Consider the following 23,459-nt stretch of genomic DNA (forward strand, 5'->3'; position numbering starts at 1 on the left):
TATTTACCTACATATACAAATAAAGCTAAGGGGGAACCCCAAGATTTTGCTCACGCCAACATCCATTTCCGACACAAACATTTCAGTAACTTCCAGAGTGTCACAGTACCAAGGAGAGAGGCTGCTAGGGTAGGTAATCAAAAATCAGCAAGAGAAGTCCCAAATTCATGATCCGGGGAGGCCATGGAGGCCCACCCACGCCCCCCACTCCCAAACCTAAAGATACACCACATCCCAGCCACCTCAAACCCAACAGAATCAGAAATGTGTACACTCCCCCCCCCCCCCCCCCCGCTTTGGCAAGTAGGATCACAAGATCACATGACACACAGGCAATCCCAGAAGTAGTAACCAGTAGCAGTAGTAACAGTTGGCAAAGTAATAAATCTGCTCGTCAGCCTCACGTAAGTGTACAGCAAAGTCACGTAACCAAATAATAATTTAAAAACGGACAGACTTTCAAGAGCTGACAATGTCCGTTTGAAGTGCGCCCAAAACCAACTTTACGAGAACAGCCACTGAGGTATTTTAAGTAAAGAAAAAAATTAAAGCACTAAAAAGTAGTATTAGTGGAGCAAACATCTCCAGATCGAATCAGGAGTAGAAAAACACTGGAGTATCAGCGTCACGTTCATCCTGGGCCGCGCTGGGTGCAGGGCGTCTCCCGGCGCAAAGCTGCTCGACCCGGGTCTGGCAAGGGGAGACACCAGCCGCCACTTCTCAGCACCAAACTCGTCCGATGCATCTTCCTCATTTTAACGCCACGACCCCAAAGGTCAATAATACTGCCGTAAACTGGGGCCGGCGGGGAACAGAGAGACCCCCACCCCCCCCCCCCCAATTCGAGAAGTGCCCGGTGACTTGCCGGCTTCAAGCCGTGCTTTAGCGCAAATGTAATGAGTCACCACCCAGACAACAAAACCGCTCTATAACTTAAATAATGATAAATGGTAAAAAATATATATCTATCAGGAGTCAGTAGTGCGCAGAGATGTTATTGTCTCGATGGGGAGCCGCACTGATGCGCGCACACAGCAGCAGAGAGGGAAAGGACTTTGGTTTAAGCTTTTGATGGCTGAATATCGGCAGAACAGCAACAGCAACAACAACAAAAAAAAGCCTTTTGTGAAACCGGAGCTACAGGACTAGCTGGCAGAACTTGGACGTGTTTTTTCAGTCTTACGAGGAAGACAAAGTCTGATTTCAGTAAGCAACAGGGGATCAAAATACTTAAAAAAGCAGTGGCCAACGTAGCTATGTATGTAATACTCTGTTCACAGCAACGCATATCAACCTTTTGCTTAAAACCACACCAATATATTAAAATTTAATTATAACAAAGGGAGGGGAAAATATTTTCTTATTCACTTTTAAACCTTTAAACCTTTTATAACTACCTGACTGTTGCACTAAAACCCCCTCAAAGGAGCCCCAGATACTTTGGTTTGTGTTGATATAGGTGGGGGGGTGGGGGATGCAGGGGGGATCCCCCACCCTGAAACACATCCACCCTTCTCTGGCCCCCACCTTCTGGTCCCTTAAGAAAGCAGACGCGCACACACACGCACGCGCACACACACACACACACACACACACACACACACACACACACACACACACACACACACACACACACACACACACACACACACACACACACCACAGTTTCAGCGCATGTGAAAAATCAATAGTGTTTAGTCTTTGGAAAGATCCTACAAATATTGCATTATTTCTGTGGTCTAAAAGTGAGCCCCCAGTGATAACATAAATATTTCAACTATGCTACATTTTTTAAAAAATTAACAATTATTTTTGGTATATCTGACTATTAAAAAATGAGCAGTACAAAGAGTTTCCCAAGTGAGTGGACCATCGTTCTTCAAGCCCAGTTTCTGACAGACACCATGCAAGTGTAAAACAAGAAAGTAACAAAAACTGGGACCAAACTCACAAAACCAACATCACTCTTCAGAAGGGCCAGAAATGGCATTATGTCCCCCCCCCCCCAAATCAATCAACGTGAACCACCAATCAGCAGGTCAGAATGCCCCCACCTCATCACTAAACACTTTGCCCTTACTGATATTTTCCACATTCACTAAAGCTATGAGTGTCCACTCCAACACCCCCACCCCAAAAAAGCCCCCCCCCCACCCCCCACAGAAGCAGTGTGACACACTTGCCACCATAAAGCTCTTAGTATTATTAAAGCTACTTTGAAACAAAAGTGATCAGTGTATATGGAGACAAACGGCAGGGACGCCAGCGATGATGGTGACTGGCAGGCGTCTCAGGAGGCAAACTCACATGTGCCGCCCCCTATGGCCACACGGGGAACAGCGGCAGCACCGGTTTGACGTTTTAAAGCCTTCTAACCGCGTTTCAGCTTTTTACAGAGATTAATGCAACTCAGACGGTAAATCACCCACAAACACCGTACACCCCCATACAAACACACACAAATCTGTAAACGCAGTAATGAGTTCAGCAATGAAAGAACCCTAACCCTATCCTTTAGACCTCTGGTATAAAACAGTGTAACGAGCCAGTATGACAGACCATAAACAAAAGAAAGTTCACCATTAAAAAGCAGTATTCTGAACGGAAATGACGTCGACCTCAGCGACGAGGTCACTCAGTCGAATGCATGTCTCACATTTTTTGGTTCGAACGATAATTGATTTTCTGGGTGAAGGGGAGAAAAAAAAATAGGTACGCTCAAAAAGATAATTTAGGGAAATGCTATTTTTTCTCCCCGGATTGTGCCAGGACTGCACACAGGAGTGCTGTGTGAAGAGTCTGTTTGGACAGTCTCCAATCGCCATGGCAACAGGGCGTCAAGTGATTTGTGCACATGCCCCACCCTCACCAAAAATGATTAAAAAAATGATTAAAAATGGCAAGGGAGAAAAAAAAAACAACAATTAAAAAAAACCTTAGATCCTGGCACAATAAAAGAATAAAGATACTTAAAAGAATACTTAAAAGAGAATAAAGCCTTATATAAAAAAATAAATTCAGTAGGTTTTTTTCTTTTTGGTGGCAGCAGAAGTATTAAATAAGGAGAAAGGAGGCGGGGAAGGGAGGGGGACACGCACAAGGGGCGTGGCCACGAGTTCATTGGGCCTTGGAGGCAGTGGTGATAGTGGCGGCGGGTGCCGTGGTGACGGTTCCGCTGCTATGCTGGGAGTCACCGTGCGCGGTCGCCGTGGTGACCTGCAGGTTAAGGGCCCCGGCCCCGGCCCCAGACACCAGGCTAACCGGGTTGCTGGTCAGCAGGGACAGGTTCTGAGGGTTGAGGAACAGTGGAGCCGTCAGCAGGTTGGGAGTGCTGCCTGCACTGGCGTTAGCGAAGAGCAAACTGCCGCTGCCGTCCAGAGAGGTGATGGGAAGGCTGCCGCTAGAGGCCAGAGCTGGAAAGGAGACGGTAGAGTGGGTTTGTCACGATCACAGATGTATTTGTCGAAGAATCAGTATGCTGGGGCTAATCAAATCACAGCAGAGCTGGAGATTTCAGTTCCAGAGAGTACAAATCCAGACCAAGATTTTGTTTCAACCAACCAGTTGAGAATAAAGAGTCACAGTCACAGAGTACTCAACTGGTTGGTTGAAACAAAATCTTGGTCTGGATTTGTACTCTCTGGACCTGAAACCTCCGCCTCTGAATCACAGTGCTCAACAGCCAAGCACTACCGACTTTCCAGCCTTCTTTTACCTGTGAAGCCTCTGGCCAATCAGAATCAATAACCTAACTACCTTGGAAGATTGAAAACAAGGCCTGGATATGGAATTGAGGGCCAGATTTGAAGAGCCTTGTAGTATGAACCAAAAGGGTCGACATGACAACAAGCAACACAGGAGGCAATCGACTATGGAGATGTGTCATGTGCACTCAGGAAAAAAAATGGTAAAAATATGTACCTTGTCACTGGGGCAGAACCCTTGTAATTGTACCTTTTAAGGTACAGAAAAAGGAACATCCCAAAGGTATAAACAGCATTCATGTACCATCAATGGTATAGAAATGTTCCTCAGAGTATTTCTGTACCTTAAAAGGTACAATTCCCTATACCTAAGGGTACAAGTGGCAGACCCTTCAGGGTACGGCCCCAGTGACAAACAAAGGTACAAAGTGGTACTCCTTTTTCTGACAGTGCAGATATCTGTGATAGCTATAAAGTTTGGGGACTGCAGAGTCAATCTGAGCCTCAGACTGCTAAACGATCCACTGAAAATAGGAGGGGGGCTGGCATTTGGTAACCATGGAAACAATCACTGTGGACATGGGTAATGTAGTTCTTGGTTAAAAGTCTGGCCTGCACACCTTGGATGGTCGCCAGCGTGCTGTTGCTCATAAGGGCCGGACTCAGTGCGCTGCCCAGGGCGCTGGGAGCCAGACTCAGCAGCGCTCCCCTGCAAGGAGAGAGAGACGGACACCGTAGAGGATGAGGGTCACGGCATGACGGCTGGGGGAGGCGTGACTTGCACTGCAGCGTGTGACCTCACCCGGGAGCAAACTGTGAGGACGCCATGAGGCCCGGGCTGAGTCCGGCAGCGGCGGCCGCCATGGCAGCCAGTCCAGCACTGGTGGGCAGCTGGGCGGCACCCTGCAGGGCAGCCGAGAGACCCGATGCAGTCACCATCACCTGTCCGGCGCCCAGCGTAGGTGCCAGGGAGGAGGGCACATGTGTATCCGTGTTTGTTTCGTGGGCTCCGCCCACCTCCGTGGCTGCCTGCACCGTTGGGGAGGGGCTCAAGGAAGGGGAGGCCATAGCAGAAGTCACCATGGGGACCGTGGAGATGACCGAGGCCGTGTTCGTGGTCGCTGCCCCAGGGGTCGTGCCTAGAACAGCAGGAAAACGTTAGAAGCTCACTTCAGGCTACAGACTCACTCAAAGCCCCAGAGCAGACGTTCTCTGTTAAACCACCATGGACTTCAAACTTTGTGGGCAAATGACACTCACAGGTCCTCAGTGAGCTTCTGAATGGTAAACAATCATCACCGTGGTAACGGTTACCACTAGAAACGTGCATGTTCCTTGGCCCAAGGTGGAAAATCCAGCTACCTGTAAAAGCGAGGCTGGTGGCGGCCATGCTGGTGAGAGGCAGAACTGGGTTTACAGTCAACGTGGTCGGTGGGTTACTGGTGACAAGGCTGGCCGTGCTGGGCACCTGGGACACAGACGAGGGACAGTGACGACACGGAATGCCTCCACCGATGCTCATACTGATATTGTTTGGCTACCACTTCTATTGCAAATCAAAATTGATCGCTCATGTTAAATAAATACAGCAGACTCCGAGAGATGGCAAAGACGACGGAGAAGATGGACTGAGAAAGGAACAACAATCAGCACAAGGGCTGAAGGAGGGGGTGGACAGTCGCCCGGGACACAGTGAAGGAGCTTTGAGTTTTAGGCATTTAAGCTGCTGAGCGACTCAACACAAAGACCAAAAACAACAGTGAGGATGGGAAGGAGTCCGTGCACAAGAGAGCTGTGGGCAAAGTTATTTCTACCAATTTTCTGATAGAAAGTTGGTGGTTGTGATGAACCTGTCCTCCATCTGACAGCCCTGCAACCCCAGACAGCAGTGGGGACCTTGTTTTAATTTGGTTGGTAGTACATTACATCCTAGACATTCCCTACTAGAGTGAGGTCACAAAGTTGTCCCAGAGCTGGGCCAAGCTGGGAGTGGTGGAAGTAATTTTGGGAACGTGCAGTAGCGCCCCCCCCCCCCCAACAACTCAGCCCACTGCTCCTGCAACACTGTCCAAAGCCTTGAGCAAGGCCCTTTAATGTACCAAGGGGGTGGACGGAGAGAAGATCGCTTTGATGGGAGTGCTGCTGGCGCTGGGGGGGTTGATCCTCTTCTCCTTCTGCCTCCGGTTGCAGAACCACACGCGGATCACCTCCTTCTCCATGTTCAGCTGGTCGGCAATCATGGTGATCTCCTCAGAGGTAGGTTTTTGGTTCTGCTTAAAGAGCATAAAGGGACCCACCGGTCCACTTTCACTACGGGGGGTCAAAGGTCAGAGGTCCGCGTTCCAGGTTTGAAGCCGGCTGCCCACCTGACATCATGCAACGTCAAACCATCAAGAACATACGAGCTGATCACAGTACTGAACACCGAGTCTTCAGCAGTCAAAAAATGTTTAAATCAATTTATTTAGGTATTAAGTGTGCTTTTGCTCAGAATCAAATAAAAAACAAACAAAAAAAATCACAAATTTAGCATTAGAACTGTGCTGTCAACAGGCATGACAACACGTGAAGGCTTGTAATTAATCTGGAAACCATAACGCACTATTTTGCCGAAGACAAATTAATCCTCTGGAGTGTACGAACTGGAATCTTAAACCATCTAAAAGCTGCTGCAAGTTTTTGTCTTCGAGGCATAAAAAAACTCCCCCAAAAACCTTGAACAGTCTACTTTTCAAATATATATATATATATAGAAACTAAATATATTTTCAGAGCTTTGTAAGAAGAATATAATGATCAAGAGTCACTGACTGGAGCTTGAGTCATGAAGCAGCACTGAACACCCACCCATTTGCAAATAGCACTATTCATACGCTAGCGACAGGATAATCTAACAGTAGTTATTGGGTCCAAACACACATGTGAAGACATAAACATGAGCAAATGCCTGGGTTCTGTTTACACTGACTGAGGAGCCTTTTATTCGGTGCTGTGAGAGTTTTCACTGAGGAAATGCCATAAAAAACATCTCTTCAATTCATGGATAACTGTAAATTCAGATAAGGAGTAAATTTCAAAATGCAACTGTTTTCTAATTTTGACCGCTAGCGTAAAAAAAAAAAATTGCTGATAACTAGGTTGTTCTTTTAGTGTTACGTTTATGGTATCCTTTTTGGAAATAAAAGACTACAAGCAATCATTTTACTTAACTAGATTTCTCAAAATTAATGTTGTAAAATTACTTAAAATAGTAGGGATTCTATTAGCTGAAAATAAGATATTTTACGTTAAATAACTTTTGCACTAAAAACACTCGTATAATTCGGATGAATCAAGCAACTTAAGTGTTCTCTGTTCAAAAATGCTTTCAAAAACAGAATTAAAAGCAGAATGGGAATATACATATACTTGATTCCTCTTACCAGTCTTCCATTCATTTCTTAGTTCTAAGATCATCATCCAAAAAATACAAGCAAACACCATTTTAAAAACAGCCTATTAGTGTGATTAACAGGATTTTTTTAAGCAAATGACACCACTAATCAGAGCAAATGAAAATTAAAAGTAGCACAATAACTCATAAGAATCTCCAAAAAGTTACTGATAACTTGTGTGTCTAGAACACCACTTCAGTCCCCAAAGCTCTCCGTTACTGGTCCTTCACTGGAAGCCCAGCCTAACTATAACCATGCCTAGCTGGCTCCTTGACAGCTTTATGCTCGTGAAACAAGCCCTGTCTCACTTGTACTCTACAAACTCCCTTCACCTGGATGCCTGCGTGTGACAGGAAATATCACTCACCTCCAGAAAGCTCTTTTCTAAGGCCACTCTGATGTTGGTCTCGATGCTGGTCCTCTTCTTGCGGCGCCGGTTCAGGCCCTCCATGCCCAGGCCCGGGGAGCCCAAGGCACTGGGGCTGGACAGGGCCTGGTCCGAGGTCAGGTTCTCTGCACACACAGTGGGGACACAGACACAGGGAGGCAGGTAAAAACCTGAATGTGGGGCGCCGTGGGCGAACACCATGTCACCATGGCTACAGGCGGCCCGGCACCTCACGTCTTTTCCCCATAGTAAAACAGCCACTGGCACCATTCACAGTGAACAGAGTAAACACACGCAGAAACAAAACTATACCAACTTGCAATGACTCTGTATTTTAAGTAGTTTTAAATGCAAGTACCAGAACCTAAAGGCTTTAGCCCTCAAAGTTCCCCAGAAAGGTTGTCAGTTCTAAAACGGCAGCCCAATTTGTTTTTCAAGAGTTAAACCAAACTGTGATTGGCAGGACACTGTAACCCCACCCACCTCCTTTGTTCAGTCACTCTTAACCAGCGCGACCAGCGGACACTGGACATAAAAGGCCAAAAATGGACGTAACCAAAGCTTAGGTGAGGCCAAACCCTCAGACTGCTGCTGGGGAATCATGTGACCGCAGCAAACAGAGAAGGGACAAACCTGCATCGTTCAGCCACTTCTCAAGCAGCGGCTTCAGCTTGCACATGTTCTTGAAGCTCAGGTTCAGGGCTTCGAAGCGCGAGATGGTGGTCTGGCTGAAATCATTTCCGTACAGTTTTCCCATGGCCAGTCCCACATCCCCCTGCGAGTGATGCAGAGTGAACGCATGAAAAATGAGCACCCCAGATGTTCCCAGGAGTGCAATACCTGCCCCTCTCATATAAACCTGTAACCTTCTGATCAGTAAAGCCTGGCCTGATGACCTCCAGCTACAACCTAACAAACCCAGACTGAACCCTCCTGAACCCAGGTTGACGCTCAGGACCCCACCTGAGTGAAGCCCAGCTTGATCCTCCTCTGCTTAAAGGTCTTAGCAAACTGCTCCAGCTCCTCCAGGTCACTGGGCTCCTCCAGACTGGGCGTGTCCATTCGCTTTGGTGTCGTCTGGCTGTGTAGGAGGGGCTGGATGGGGGTTGCAGCTATCGTGCGCGTCGGTGTCGCCGGCTGAAGGGGCGAGAGATTGTTAGAGCCTTTATTTTTAAATTGCAAATTCAAGTATCACGTATTGTCCGCATAATTTTAGCGAGCGCTTCAAAGAGTGTTAAAAGACTCGCAGAATTATAGTACCACATCCATCTGGGTGCCACAGATTCCTTTTGACACTGGATGCCGCAATACAAAATATTTCACCCACAAATTTGCATTATTTGAAACTGCATTTAGCTTCAAGTCTATGAAGTGTTTTCAGGAGGAGCGTTTGAGGAGGGGGATTATGGGAGCTGTAGTCCCTGACCTGTGTGGTAAGGGCAATGCTTGGCTGAGTCTGCAGGAGGTTGGCTTGGCTTTGAGGTAGTTGAGTTAGGAGATTCTGAGCTTGCAGAAGACCTGTGTCAGAAAAAGAGTAAGTTCAAGGGGAGGAATAAAAAATAAAAAAAAAAAAGAGGTAAGAGCATCCGAATATAAACAAGGCTGGGAGGCGGGAACACATACTCTGCTGCCCCTGCGGCGTCTGCGAGATAATGAACTGCGCCGGCTGCAATTGCGCGGCGATGGGGTGACCCGGCTGCACCAACACAAACTGCTGCAGCTGCTGGAACTGCTGCAGGTCCTCCATATCACAAGGAGGTAAAAAACATCACCATAGACACAAGCTACTAAAACGAGGCCACATGCAACACAATAAGATGCTTACAGGTGTGATCTGAATGGGCTGGATCTGTGTGATGGGCGTGGCCGCGGAGGCGGAGATGGTGGCCCCAGTGGTGGTGCTCTGCTGGCTGGCCGAGTGCTGCACGGCTGCTGCCAGAAGCTGGGCTTGGGCCTGCTGGATCAGCAGCTGCTGCGCAGGAGTCAGCGTCAACTGGAAGGGGAGTCACATGCGAGTCAGAATCAATTTCTCTTGGGGGGAAAAAACAGAAATACAGTTAGAAAGAGAGCAAAGATGAAAATAAGAATGAAATGAAAAGTAATAGAATGAGACAAGAAGCAAAACAGCTATTCGGAAGCTTGTCCCAAACGCTGCTGTAACTCAAAATTATGCAGTGTATTAATGCAAAGGTTGTGGGTTCAAATCCCAGGGAGCACATGTAAATTGTAGCACTTCCCTCTACTGTAAGTAGCTTTGGATAAATGTGTCAGATAAAAATTTATATATAAAAAAAGTGTGACCATTATTATGGTCAGACCCATGGCTGTGAAATAAGTTGACAGACACCCAGGACATCGTGGAGAACATGGCTTGCTGAGCTCTGAGAGAGCCCACTAGGGAGGCACTATCCCCCCCCACGCTCATCCCCAGCCAGGGTCACATGGTCCGCCTGTCTTCTGTTACCCCCCCCCAGTCCCCTGCCGCGTGGGTTATAGGAAAATCGGCAGGGCAGCGCGGCTACCCCATACTCGTTACAGTAATGAAAGCAAACGAGCATGCTGGGAGATAATGAATCACGATTCCAGGAAATCATTACCAGGCGACCGCACGGCCTTGGAAAGTGGGGGCAGCTCCACGGGTGCCGTGAGGGGGGCGGGGTGTGCTGAGGGCGAGCGAACACCATCCACTGGCCACAAACCTCATGCCACCCCATGGACCTGGAGTCACTGATGCGTGGGCTCGATGCCCAGAGCTCAGGTGTGTGCAGTTTGTGCCTCATATGAACGCGGTTCCCCCCCCATTCCTGCCCAGCTTTTATTCAGACTGGCCAGCACGTTGTTCTGAATGCAAAGTCAGGCCTCTTTTTCAGAGCTAACCTCCATCTTTCTGGCAGCATCACCATGTACCGATTCCATTCCAAAATGACCAAAATACAGGTCCAGTCTGGCTTTCCACAAATACAGGACTTTCCCTAAAAAGATCAATTTTCGCAAGGAACACACAAATACACGAGACTCAAAAAGTCGATTTACAGAAGCAAAATTTTATATTCACCTTCAGCAAACAGCACACATTCACATTCGCCACCCTCGGGGGACGAGCACATCCTCGGCGATGCAGCGTACTTTTTGCGTCTATTTCAGTTTATATCTTGCTTAAATCTTTATGTAGAAGCATGAAAAAACACTGACTATATCCATAATCTTCCTTCTTATCAAAACATCCACTGTCGGAAGTATTAAAGTTTTTACAATTAGGTTAAATTGCAAAAAAAAGAAATCATGGCACCTCTACTTGTTCTACCTGCATCGGGGGCGTGTAGTGCCTCCCTCACCTGAAGATCACTATTCGCATTCTAATGCACTAGCGGCATTACTGCGCATTGAAATCGCATTCGCATGCTAATTTGATGAACAACGCAATGGTGAAATGCGATCCAGATACATCCCCATCAGTGCTATAAAGGGGGGGGGGATGTGGCCAGGTGTGAATGGCTCATGCATACACATGAGACCCTACATATTCAATGGAAGGAGCCCAGAAATAGTGAAACGAGTTAGATTTTTCTTATTGATTTATCCAACTGAATGTTGCAACTACACCATTTAGTCATCTTCATGTAGCCAAGACTTTGGTGATCAGATATCTGGGATCAAAACAAACTTCCACCATCGCTTACTATGTATTTTTATAATGTTTCCAAACTGCATTTTGCAATGTCTATACTTCGATATCAGATTGCAAACATAAATCTGACATATTTCCAATATACATTAAAATTGAGTGTAATGCTAAAACAAATAAGCCATGACTTAAGTTTATGATAATGAATGAAATGTGTGATCATGCCCCAGTCAGTGAAAGTGTGTTCCCTACCTCTAGACCCCTGAGGGTTAAGCTCAACCTCTAAATTTTGCATTGACCAAAAGTCATCCATGGAAAACATGGCCGCCAGCTGAATAAGGGGGAATTGCTGGGCCGTGCCTGTATCACACTGCAGCTGCAAAACTCATCAATGGCAGTTTGACATGCACAACAAACTCCATGCGCAGCAGGTGAGATTTGCCCCAATGTGCTTGGCAGCAGGTGGAAAACAAATGACACGAGTTAAAAATGGGGCACACCAGTGCACATGCTCTCAAACACAGCGGCCAGCCATGGGCCTGGGCTCACGGGTGAGCAGCATGCCACTTACTCCAGTGATCTGTCCCCCGGCCAACATCAGCTGCGTTTGGGGCAACGCCCCCTGCTGGCTGGAGGCTGGAGGTTCCACTGCTTCCCCTGACTTAGACTAGAACCAAAACACAGGGTAAGGTCAGTGACCTTGGGGAGGCAAAGGCTCGGCAGGATCTAGCATCTGGCTCAGCTCAGGCCTGACAGAGAATAGCAGCTTGCCATCACGGGGAATTACTACCTTTTGCCGACAGACTTCAAGCTGAAGTTTAATATTTTAAAACATTAGTAATACTCCAACCTATCTACATTCTGGTCACGTGTTATTAAATCATATAAACTTGTACTGGCTCCAATTTCGCAAACTGAAAAATCATCTTTGCCCAAATGGTTAAAAATTGGGGACGTGCATAATGGGCAAGTTACCAGCAAGTTAAATGGGTGCAGTTTTCTGTACCTGTAGGGTAGTTAGGGTCCCATTAATCACTGTAAAAGCCTTCAGCATTCACTATGAATGGTCTGCCAGTTAATCGTGAGCAGCATGGGAGCTCAAGCACCACATTATAGGTGGAAGAAAAAAAAACACAAAGGAACTATTTTCGCAAGTTTACTATTTCTAAGAGACCAGTATTTGTAGCCCTGTTTCAACAGCCAAACAAGACAACTAATCAAGGAAAAGCAAAGTCAGAGAGACTTAAAAGGTTAAAAGGTGACAGTGGATAGATGTTGTTCTCTCAGAGACACACACACACTTTCCACATCTTCGTGGAGATCATCCGTTCATTTCTATGGAAAAACCTTAATCCCAACAATGACAACCTTGCAGGTGCCATAGAATGAAAATCTGACTTTACCTCGTCATAGCTGAAAAAGGAGAGCTCAGTACATGCTACTGACATACTGTGAATCTCAAACGACGCCAAATTTAATTCCTGAATATGCAAAAGGAGGAAGTGAAACAGGCTGTTTTGAAATTCCTACACTGTTAATTAAGCAACAATCTTAACCACGCCCCCAAGTTTTCAATATGCCAGCCCCCTTTCAAGCTCAATGGACACGCGCATTTGAATTTCAACAGGTCCACATATATTGTGAGGATAACAGCAAAAATGGCAAGCTGCACATGCCCTTCGAACCTATAACGGGGATATTGAAACTTTTCATATCTTCTTTCCCAAGGAACCAAAGTATCAGCAGGCATGATTTTGAAACCTTTCAGTTGCATGGTTCTAACTATACAAGTTGCTAATGCTGCTAGCAGCTAAACCTTTCAGAAAACATACCCCAGTTTAGCAGCAGAGTAGCAAACAAAGGAAGTCAGTGATACTGATATTGACAGTATGCTTCTGTACTGCCCATAGCTTACTTTTGGTTTGCTAAATAATCGACACTGGTGTAAAAAATAAAGAGATTTACAGCAGAACAGCTTGCTGTTCGAAATTCTTGATAAATTCACACGATGTAGCCAGCATCATAAAATCACTTGCTGCGTGACAGTAAGTTCTGATGATGCAAACGCCTTGCTTAGGCTGAAGTGGGACTATTACAGTAGCATTCATTTGTAATTTCCAAGCAACTGGTTGCTCCTCAACATCTGATTCCTCCTCTGATACAAACATATACGGTTGGATGCCTAAACGCTTCATGTTTCACCTCGCCTGTAGTGATCTATGTTGGTTCTGTGTGAGCCATCTTAATGCCTCACTGTAAACCACCCAATCAGAGCACAGCTCATGAACATATTAATAAGCCCACCAATTAATGGAAAACAGCCCATTTAATTCTAGGGCCAAATTATAGGATCGTAAACAGGCCTGTAAAACCACTACCGGACATTTTTTGACCAAACCAAGTTCACATACCTTCTATGTAGACATCGGAATTTTTTTTTAAATAAACAATAAAAATAAAAACTGCATTATGTGGCACCTTCAACCCTGACCCAGCTCCATCCGTAACTAAGTAACCAAAGAAAATATGATCGCAGTAACAGATATTTCTAAAACCGAGTTTCCCCTCGTGGGGTGAGGAAAAAATGGATTCCACTACGTCAAAATAAAAGATTTTATCCCATCGTGGGGACATTTGTCCCCACAATGCAATATGCACATCACACACACACACACACACACACACACACACACACAGCCTCCGGGTGTATCAAACAAAGGCATACAAAAGATGAATTCTAAACAGCTTTAAATGCCTCGTTTTTAGAAAGCAATTTCACGACTTTATTTGGCTTCAAACAGTGAAATTAAAAGCTTTTTAAGCCACGGCCCACAGGAATTTTAAGGGGGGGGGGGTATGTTAATTAAAAGCTGGTTATGCAGAGCATGTAAATTCTGCGCTGATTTGCATACCCTCTGCCACCTGTTTCTGAGTGACTGCAGAAGAGCCGATTAGCATATCGTGCTGATTGCTCCCGTTCGTCCCCGAGATAATAAGCACCCAGCACAAAAAATGGGCCACTCTGTTACCAGCCATAGCACCAAGGCAACAAAGTGTTTGCCATGGAAACTGTGTGAGCTTCTCTTGGCTAGTCATTTTAAACCCTTCTGTGGCTGCATTCCACCCCCCCACCCAGACACACACCACACAGTAAACCGAAAAGGGCGGGGGGGGGGGGGGGGGGGGGGGGGGGGGCTGACCAGTATTCTTCCCGCTAATGGCTCCACAGAGCTGTTTCTCAACGCCGCCCTCGCCGACAAGCTGTGGCACGTCGGCAGGGGAGCGCGGCTATGCAGGGGCCTTACCTGCTGCAGCAGGGCCTGCGTGTGGGCGTTGGTAATGGTGCTCGTTGTTTGCGAGCTCTGCCTCTGAAAGTCCAGTCCGTTTGTTTGGGCACCTGGAGGGGAGGCGGGGGAGGGTGGGGTAAAGGATCAAAAAATAGTGCCCTAGCACAAGGCCTGCCAAAGCCAATACAGCCCACTCCCACGCATCGGCCAAATTCAATCATCATCCCTTCCAACCAAATGTTCATCCAGTAGCGCCTCCATTTTAAATCCGAACACAAGCGTCAAGTGAACTAACGGATCCTCGACGGTCAACCTCAAGACGGGGGGAAAATAAATTAAATCGAGGAGTTCCTTTGCAGGTGACTCACCTGCATTTCCGTCCCTGCTCTCCATGGCGTCCTTAGTCCGCTCAGACGGATCACTCATTCTCGACTCTGGAAGAGGCAGAAGACAAAGGTTCACGGGGATGGCCGTTCAGCTCGCCCTGACCCAGGCGTATGACGACAGAGCGGTACAGTCAGCATTAAACACGCACGTCAGCTACACGAGGCACACGACCCATCGCTGCCCCAATCCGGGGGATGGTTACGAAGATCGCGAATTCCCAGAATTGGGGAAACCACCTGCAAAAAACACGACTACCCGGCAATGCTGCGACAGATTTAAAAATACCAACGTCAGGTACGGAACCAAGTAGAAAAACATACAAAAAAACCTTTCAATACTCAATCACAGGTCAGTGCAAAGCAGCTTAAATAAACAGCTAACTTTCACAGCAGCCATTCTGACCTTTGACCCTGACAAAACCTGAATGGAATTCCCTAGAATACAATGCAAACGTGACAGTTCCTGAACCTTACAGATGGAAAAGAACAGCTCAGGTTCGCTCTTGCTCAGGTTGCTCGGCCCACATGGGTCCTCGGAGATTTATTCCTGGCCTTACAGCACCCAAGTGCCATCAGAGACGAGAAGAACACTTTACTTCTGAAGGAAGAGCAAAGAGGATGACTCAGAAGCGTCCAGATGGCAGCACTATGGCACAGAGCCATGCAAGCGGGGGCTCCACGGGGACCCGAGCGACGTCAGCAGACAGGCCCCCGGCGGTCAACCGCTTCGTGGCAAGGTGGTGATGAAAGGCACAGAGATCTCTATGGGCTGAACCATGCCCAGGTGCACAGCAAGGTCTCACACCGGCACATGGGATCACATGGGGACGCCAGGGTATGAGAATGTAGCACATAACCGACGAAAAAAAGCACGATGCCTCACACTCAGGAAAATCAGACACACACACACACACACAGAACCAGAAACACAGGAATCGCTCACCCACAGGGACAGCCTGCCTCCAGACAGCCTGCTCCGGGCCTCGTCCCACCAACTCCAGGGAAGACCAAGGAGGGGCGTTAAAAAAAAAAAAAATCCTCAAAGAGCACCTGCTAGGCCAGCAAAATCAGCAGAGAACGAGGGGTGAGTGGTGGGCAGGGAGGAGGACATGGGTGAGATGTGGAATCCCTGCTTCTGTGCGCGTGCAGGTCCCGGCAGTGCTCGTCCAACGCGCTGCCTCTCACAGAAAAGCACGATTGTCACGACTACCAGAGCGGGAAAAGTTCTCTTCTGATGGGTTGGGGGGGGGGGGGGGGGGCGGGGGGAGTTTGGAGGAAAGAATTGGGGGAACAAAAAAAAAAAAACAGAAACAAAGATTGCAGCTGGCAGCTCCCATAATGAGCCTTAATCAGTATGCAGCTGATTAAAGCTCTATGCAAATCGGCCTTTCCTCGTTAGCGTGCAAAGGGCGCTTTGAAGTCCGTGAGCGCCTCGGCACCGAAAGCTTTCTGCATAATTTAAATGCCCCATAAATATTTATCAGAACATTACCATATTAATTGGATCGTTCTGTAGGAAGGCAAAAAAAATATATAAAACGAACTGCTGAGGGGAAAAAAATAAATAAATAATAAAAATGTGAAACTGCAAGTCAGAGTGGTGGTGACGGATGGGGGGCCAGAAGTAATTAGCAGAGGCGACAGAGCGGTGTAATTAGGGGGGGGATGTGTAATGATGTTCCCGGGATGCGCTGGCAATCACGATCGTGGCCCAAACCACCACAGGGGTCTGGGGGATGCACGCCGGCCCAGAATCCTCCACTGCTACAAACCACCATAGTCACAAAATAAAATTGCAAAGCTCTGTGTGCAAGATGGTATGGCACCCAAGTCAATAAATGTTTGTGAGGCGTCACAGTCCTGATGACGCAGATGCATCACCACTTATTATGCACTTTGGGCACTGATGACAAACCACTTCAGAGCATCAGTCGCCCGTCAAGAGCTTGTCGTTTCTTTTTTTTTTTTTTAAACATGCAGACAGGCAACCCAGCTGTTACCACGCCAACTACAGGAGAGTCCAGGTCCAAAAGAAAAAGACCCTCGTTATCCTGAAGGCCAGGAAAAGGGGGCGAGTGAGTCTGCCATTCAGTACAGAGCTTAGCTGCCCCAGCTCCATCAAACCAGCTCCTAATACAACTTTCTAGCTCAGTCTCTGAGGCGGGGGGGGAGACACCTCCCTTAGAAAGGTTACAAATCCATCTCATTACTACTCTGCTTTCGTCATCTCACCTTCGTCCTTCATTCATCCATTTTAACTCCTGCTTGGGGTGGATGTGAGCTTGGCTAGACACAGGAGCCACCTGGAATCAGGAGGCCATTAATGCGAGAGAATGGGCGGGGTGGGGTGGGGGGACTTCCACAGCAAGACCCACATTCCTGAAGTCTGAGTGAAGGGAATGAGGCGGGGGCTACAGCACAGGAATCATGACGGACATCACGCTCTGCTGGTTCTGCTCAGGGGTGAGGCGAAACTGAGGCTGAGCTTCTTGTGGACTGAATTATAACCTGTATACAGAGGAAACCAGAAACACGCATTCATACGGAATCCATTCGCCCACAGACACCCACTCCCCGTACCCCCAAGCCGTAAGAACCGTAATGAATTCTGACCCCAGATCTCTGCTCATCTCTCACACATACAGGGACCCCCATTATTTATTATTTCACAGCGGCCAGTCTTCCAGCTCTCGGTACCGCACGAGCGGGGGTGCCCGACCCAGAAGAAACAAAAAGGTCACATTTGTAATGCAAAGTGACCTCTGGAGAAACACCATAACAAGAGCAAGGACTGACAGTGAAAGGTATCGCAGAGATAAGGATCACGGTGGGGGAGGTGAAGGGCTCACGTGTAAACGACGTCCACGGTCCGCCATCCGCAGGCCTCAAAACCGCGAGCTGATCAATGTACTCCAGACTAAAAGGTGCATCACATGGGGGGGGGGGGGGGGGGGGTCATTGACTCACAATGAAGCTCTAAATCAAGCACTAAGATCAAGGAAAACCGAATTTAAGGTGTTAAATTCGGCCAAGTGACCAAAACAAAAATGATGCCTTTTGGGACTAAAACACAAATACAAGAATGCTGTGCATTTGCTGCATTTGACAGAAATTTAGACATTCAAACTAATCTGTCAGAGTATGCATCAGTCCTGCCCTCGACAGCATGACAACCAATCAGCACCGCACACGCAGTGTGAAGGTATCGCACAGTGGCGTGATCGGTTGGCTGATAAGTTACAGTGCTTGCTGTACGATGACAGGAGAGAGAACACGAGGCTCCACAAGTCCATCAAACGCTTACATTTTTCCCACTTTGCAGAGCTAGCTCTCTTGGTCCCTGTTGTCACAACCACCCCAAAAAATAGCAATAAATTTAAACATGAGGGGACTAATCAGGTAAGTTGGAGAGAAAGAAAAACACATTTACATTTTGTGGCTGCTAGTGGAGCGGAAAAAAAAACAGACTCCATAATGCATTATGCAAATGAATTAATTAATAGAATTTTAAATTAGCAATTAATTAGGCCACCTTTATTGTGGCCCTTTTGGAATAATGTGGTGTAGGGAAGAGAGCTTTTTATAATAATAATAATAATAAAAAAATTGTACCAAGAACAGATGCTCAAAGAAATTAATCGTATTCAAATACAAAAAATGCAAATTGAAACATGCAAAACACCCTTAATATGGCAGAGGAGAGAGAAGCCGAGGGTGTTCATTTCCATCCTCGTTCCTGCAGCCATGTTTTTTTCCATAAAGTGTTAATTAGGGTTAGCGAAGACGAAAGCCAATGAATAATTAACAGGCTCAGATTCTGCTCCTCTGATCAAAACACGCAGGTACAGCACACACATAACCGGGAGTCCAGACAAATCGCTCGACGACCAGCATGCAGGACCGGACTTACTTGGGATGGTAATTACACAGATAAAACAGCACACTGATTAAATACAAACTGACCACCCTCCACTGAGAGTCATAATCTACCCATTTCTTCATCATGAAGATAAAGGAATACAAATAGATGCCAAACTATATGGTCATGTCATTTGCAGGAAGGATTTTTCCCTGAATTTAAAATTACTTAGTGTACATTCTGTCGAGTGGAAGATAACATATGTCGTGTAAGGCAGAAAAAAACAGTAAAATCAATTTAACTACCAAATAACACTGATGCACTTGATTTAAATGTTACAATCATGTAGGTTATGCTCCGCACAACTGCTCAGATTAGATCTACAGAACTGTTATAACACTCAGCTCTTGCAAGCGAAGTCTGAACATTGTACAAGTCTGCACGAGTCATTCATTACGTTAAAGCGAAAGAAATCGCACAAAAATTGCTAGCTGTTGCTACTATGAAACTGAACAAAGGGCTCGGGAAAAATGGGTGGGGTGAAGGGGGGGTCAGAATAAAAATGCGAAAGATGTTATCTGCTTCCCCGTGAACAGGTGGCTTGATGTCTCCCTCGGATGTGCAGATCACTCTCATGCATGAAGATTCACCAACATATTAAAACTGTACCTGCATGGGTCAAGCAATTCTGAAATATGTATGTGTGTGTGTGTGTGTGTGTATATATATATATATATATATATATATATATATAAAAAAATATACATATAAACGTCCTCCATGAACAGCTGAAAGCACAAGATGTAAATTCTCACCAAGTCTGTTTCAAGTTAAAATGCTGACTTTTTACCTAATACTGTTTCAGTGGTGTCGGAAAATTGGTTCGTTCCCATTGGTGACTTCCGAAGACAATAAAAATTAAATAAAAAAAAAAAAGTTAAGTAGGCCTAAATGGCTAACAAATATCTTTAAATAAAATGCCACATCGATGACAACAGGAGGACCGAAACTAATGAGCCAAAATTAAGAGATAGCTTTCCTTTTTCATTTTACCCAAGTTATTAGTTATGACGCATGCTGATTACTTGTGACGTGATTAACAATAGTGTTTGTCACTTTCCCCGTTTTCCGTAGTTTGTAAAAACTACATTATGTACGTCTAAGAGAATTTACTACTACTCATTCATCGCGCGATAGGCCTACATTAATTCACAGCAAAGCACTTAATACCATAACTCTCCTCACAGAAATATGCAGGAACAGGGAATAAGTGCGTTACTTTGACATGTACATCTTATATAGCCCTAATAGGCCTAATCCACCGAAGGCCATGGATTTATTTTTACACATCCTTTAACATAATAAACTGCCTTCATGCGCAGCATAAAACATTACATGAATTAAAACGCAGAAGTACATAATTTGCTATGTGACCAAGGCCGTTAATAGCTTGAACTAATATAGGCTACCAGATCAAATCATATTAAATATATCTTCTTATCAGATTCTATTAATAAAAGAAATATATTCCAAGAGTGACGAATGCGTTTACACTTATCACTAAATCGCTCACAACGTAAAAAGATAGGAATTAAAAGATATATACAGGTATACCCTGCGGCCTAGTTAAGGACCCCAGGGGACGGACGCAGTCGCCGGTGTGCAGCATCGGACCCTGGAGCCGCCAACCGGAGCGGACCGGTCCGCCCAGATCTGCGCGAAATCCGGCTGCGGACAAACTGGAGGTCCTCCGCCCCGCATATAATATTATTAAACATGAGAGGCGGAGATTTAACATAAAATAAACCTCCCCGAATTAGGCATTCTAATGAGACGTTTTAACATATTCAGCAAGCAAACAAACAGCAGCTGGAACCGCGGCCATCGGAACCGCAAGCCGGCATGGAGAAACTGCTCGACTCCTGTTTATGATCAAATATCACTAGGCAGACTAAAACGTAGAAAAATACGCAATATTATAACTAACTTCTAACTATTTCTATGTGGACGTTTAGTTCAAATCAGCAAAACTGGTTTGTATGAAATGGGTACAGCCATCTTCGCATACTCGTTATGGGCGATCTGAATGCATGCGTTAAAGAGTGCATCACAATTATAATCATGAACGACTGGCCAAGCAGTCAAAATCATTCTTATGAACAGGAAATGACTTATCGTTCTTCTTATGCATACATTTGCAGGTCGAATTTACTTTGTTGCAATGTTAAAAGCAAAGGCAGCGTCTGAATGGACCGATGGTGGAAGGAAAACTTTACAGACTGCAAAGGCAGAGCAGCGCAGGGGTCCCGGGGCTTGCAGGCTCCATGTAATGAGCCCGCACCCCGAGAAAAGTCCTATTTTAAGGCCTGCGGGTCGTTTATATTTACCGCTGCTCGCTTTTTCATGCAGTCGTGAATTTTACACTGCTACAAACTGAACTGGAGGACGGGGGGTTAACTGGGCAATCGCAGTCTAACGAAAAACAAGCAAACAAGAAAAAGCTCCGGTAGCGTCAGTGACAGTCGTCCTTTGCAACAAAAACCCGCTCGGATTGCAAGCACGGTAAATAAATAAATCTGGTGGCCCCTCGGTGGGAGGGGGCATCTTGCAACTCCGCGTACGGCCATTAACTGTAAAAACACACACACACACGATGGCCATACTACGTACCTTCAAAGGATCAGAAACGACTGAAAGCAAATAATACAAGTACGCCCAATGCCGATACATATATTACATACATCTACTAACTTGTAATCATGTATAACATTGTACCGTAACATACGATTGTTTTTGGAAAAATACTATTCTGCAGCTAAGAATAACACGGGCAAATGTAGAGGGCTGCACGCCTGCAGCAAAACGGGGCACAAAGGATGAGGCAAAACGACATAATGAGGAGGAAAAAATACTGCTATGCCGCAATCACAGTAAAACACAAACACGGGTGTACCTGGGCTGTTTTTTTGTTGTTGTTGATATTATTATCGCCGTCATTATTATTTACAATGTAAATACGATGACAAAATATGCAGGGTGGACGCATGTCGACAGGCGAATGAATATGTAAGCTGTAGTTAAGGATCACAAAGCGGATCGGAGCACAAAGCCGCACGACTGGTCCCTTAACCCAGACTCGGCGACTAAACAAACAATTTAACCACGCTTTTTTTTTTGCAGCCCACATATACCATACCAAATACACAAAGAACACGGTTGTATTGCTAATGCAATATGCTAAGTCGGCGAGAATATGAATATGCAGCGGCCAGTGACTCCTAATCACACAAAGAAGTGGATATGGGGGTTTTTCCCCCTCTTTAAATGTGCTATTGCACCGCAATCCCAGCTTCCTGTCTGCGAATCGCAGTCAGGTAGGCAGCGGCGAAATTAACCGCAATCCGCCGCACTTTTACGGCCGAAAATGCACAAAAGAGCCGGGCTTTGATTCCCTCTCCTTCTCGATCGGCTTTGAGAGAAAGAGCGTTTGAATATGAATATGAATATGTAAAATGCAGTAATGATTACCTGGCCCTGGACTCTCATCTTGACTCGTTGCTCCTCCGTCCGCCATTTTGAATATTTAAACAGAAATCCCAACCCAGATATAGAAAACTACACACCCCGCGCCGCCACAACAATTTGCATTATGTCTCGCTGTTGAGATTATCTATCTATCTATATATATAATAATTTCTATTATAAGTGAAGCGAAAGCGGGAAACAGGGTGCAGGGGCATCCGTCGTTAGCGCTGCGCGGCAAAAATGGACTTTAAATATTAAACGCTGTATCATCTATGCAGAAGAACACTTTCCCAGGACTATCGGAAATGGATGGCAAGATCTGAAGAACTTCAAAAACAAAAAAGAGATCCAACACGGAATTGATATTTTGAAAAATATTAAGTTAAACAATTTCAACCTTATTCGGATGCTAAACACTTAGGGTTTGCACGTTTTTTTGTATAATTTTGTAATTTATTCCAGATTAATTAAATGTATTTAAATAGCAGTAAACGTCAGATGGCATTGTATCCGGAAACGTCCATTGAATGAAGACGCTGCGCGTTCACGATGCGCTCGGGCGTGGGATTAGGCTAATTACATGCTGCGGAAATCATTCTTATCTTAACTGACTAATGAAGAACCGATTCCGTCACAGCGTTTTTTCTTTTGTTATGGATGAATTGGATGGTGGGATGTAAAATTGGTTTCTGAACGGTTGTAATATTTTAGAAGACTTGTAGTTTGTCTTCTAATGGTACGGATTTCACAGTTCACTTTACTTTCATACCAAGATTCAAGTTCTTTTAATATGTGTCCAGTGATATTCTTATTTATGTGCTTCTTGAGGACTATTTAGTAAAATAATACACAACATGAAGTGCAAGTTACATAGCGGGACATTGTGTATGTTGCCATCTGTCAACCAACGATTATTTAATATGGTGCATTTTTTATTAGTTTCCACTAATTTTAATTTTAATTGAAGACAAAATCAGAAAAAAATATTCAACATTAGGAAAACTGCCAATAATTCCCTGATCCCTACTAATAGACTTCTGAGAGAGTATCGCGTACTGAAACTGTAACAGGCCTAGATGTGCATTTTGGAACGTGTGAAGGGTTATAGTCTCTTAACTACAAATTTCATTCAGATTTTGATATGTTTTTGTTATGTCATACTGTGCTCACAGTCTAAATCGTACTTTACAGTACGTTTAGTTTGTACTCAACTTTCGATATCCTATTTGAGGTCCTGGCCGCACTGATCTT

At 45.6% G+C, this 23,459-nt stretch overlaps 1 protein-coding gene across 4 annotated transcripts; it reads right to left on the bottom strand.

Annotated features, from left to right (window-relative positions):
- Positions 1–2,161: 2,161 nt before the first annotated feature.
- pou2f1b (POU class 2 homeobox 1b) lies at positions 2,162–22,803 on the bottom strand. Of its 4 annotated transcripts, none has more exons than XM_049008356.1 (15): positions 22,212–22,803; positions 14,807–14,872; positions 14,457–14,548; positions 11,723–11,818; positions 9,352–9,519; positions 9,150–9,258; positions 8,953–9,044; positions 8,490–8,663; positions 8,160–8,301; positions 7,506–7,651; positions 5,804–5,977; positions 5,067–5,172; positions 4,507–4,843; positions 4,325–4,413; positions 2,162–3,413 (listed from the first exon to the last, which is right to left on the bottom strand). In XM_049008356.1, exons 1-15 carry the CDS (start codon positions 22,255–22,257, stop codon positions 3,118–3,120), a joined length of 2,133 nt encoding a protein of 710 aa, XP_048864313.1. In that variant the 5' UTR covers positions 22,258–22,803; the 3' UTR covers positions 2,162–3,117. The 4 variants fall into 4 exon arrangements, with proteins under 4 accessions (XP_048864313.1, XP_048864304.1, XP_048864284.1 ...); XM_049008347.1 differs by having other exon boundaries at positions 5,804–5,974; positions 9,150–9,267; XM_049008327.1 differs by having other exon boundaries at positions 7,506–7,660; positions 9,150–9,267; positions 22,212–22,800.
- Between the last annotated feature and the right edge of the window lie 656 nt (positions 22,804–23,459).

The sequence above is a fragment of the Brienomyrus brachyistius genome, chromosome 1 (assembly GCF_023856365.1).
Source record: "Brienomyrus brachyistius isolate T26 chromosome 1, BBRACH_0.4, whole genome shotgun sequence".
Taxonomy (NCBI): domain Eukaryota; kingdom Metazoa; phylum Chordata; class Actinopteri; order Osteoglossiformes; family Mormyridae; genus Brienomyrus; species Brienomyrus brachyistius.

Coding starts and splice junctions, on each gene's coding strand:
- pou2f1b (XM_049008327.1), bottom strand. CDS start 22,257: ATGGCGGACGGAGGAGCAACGAGTCAAGATGAGAGTCCAGGGCCAG. Junction 11,819..14,456: donor CGCAGGCCCTGCTGCAGCAG/GTAAGGCCCCTG, acceptor TTTTGGTTCTAG/TCTAAGTCAGGGGAAGCAGT. Junction 4,414..4,506: donor TCCTCACAGTTTGCTCCCGG/GTGAGGTCACAC, acceptor CTCTCCTTGCAG/GGGAGCGCTGCTGAGTCTGG.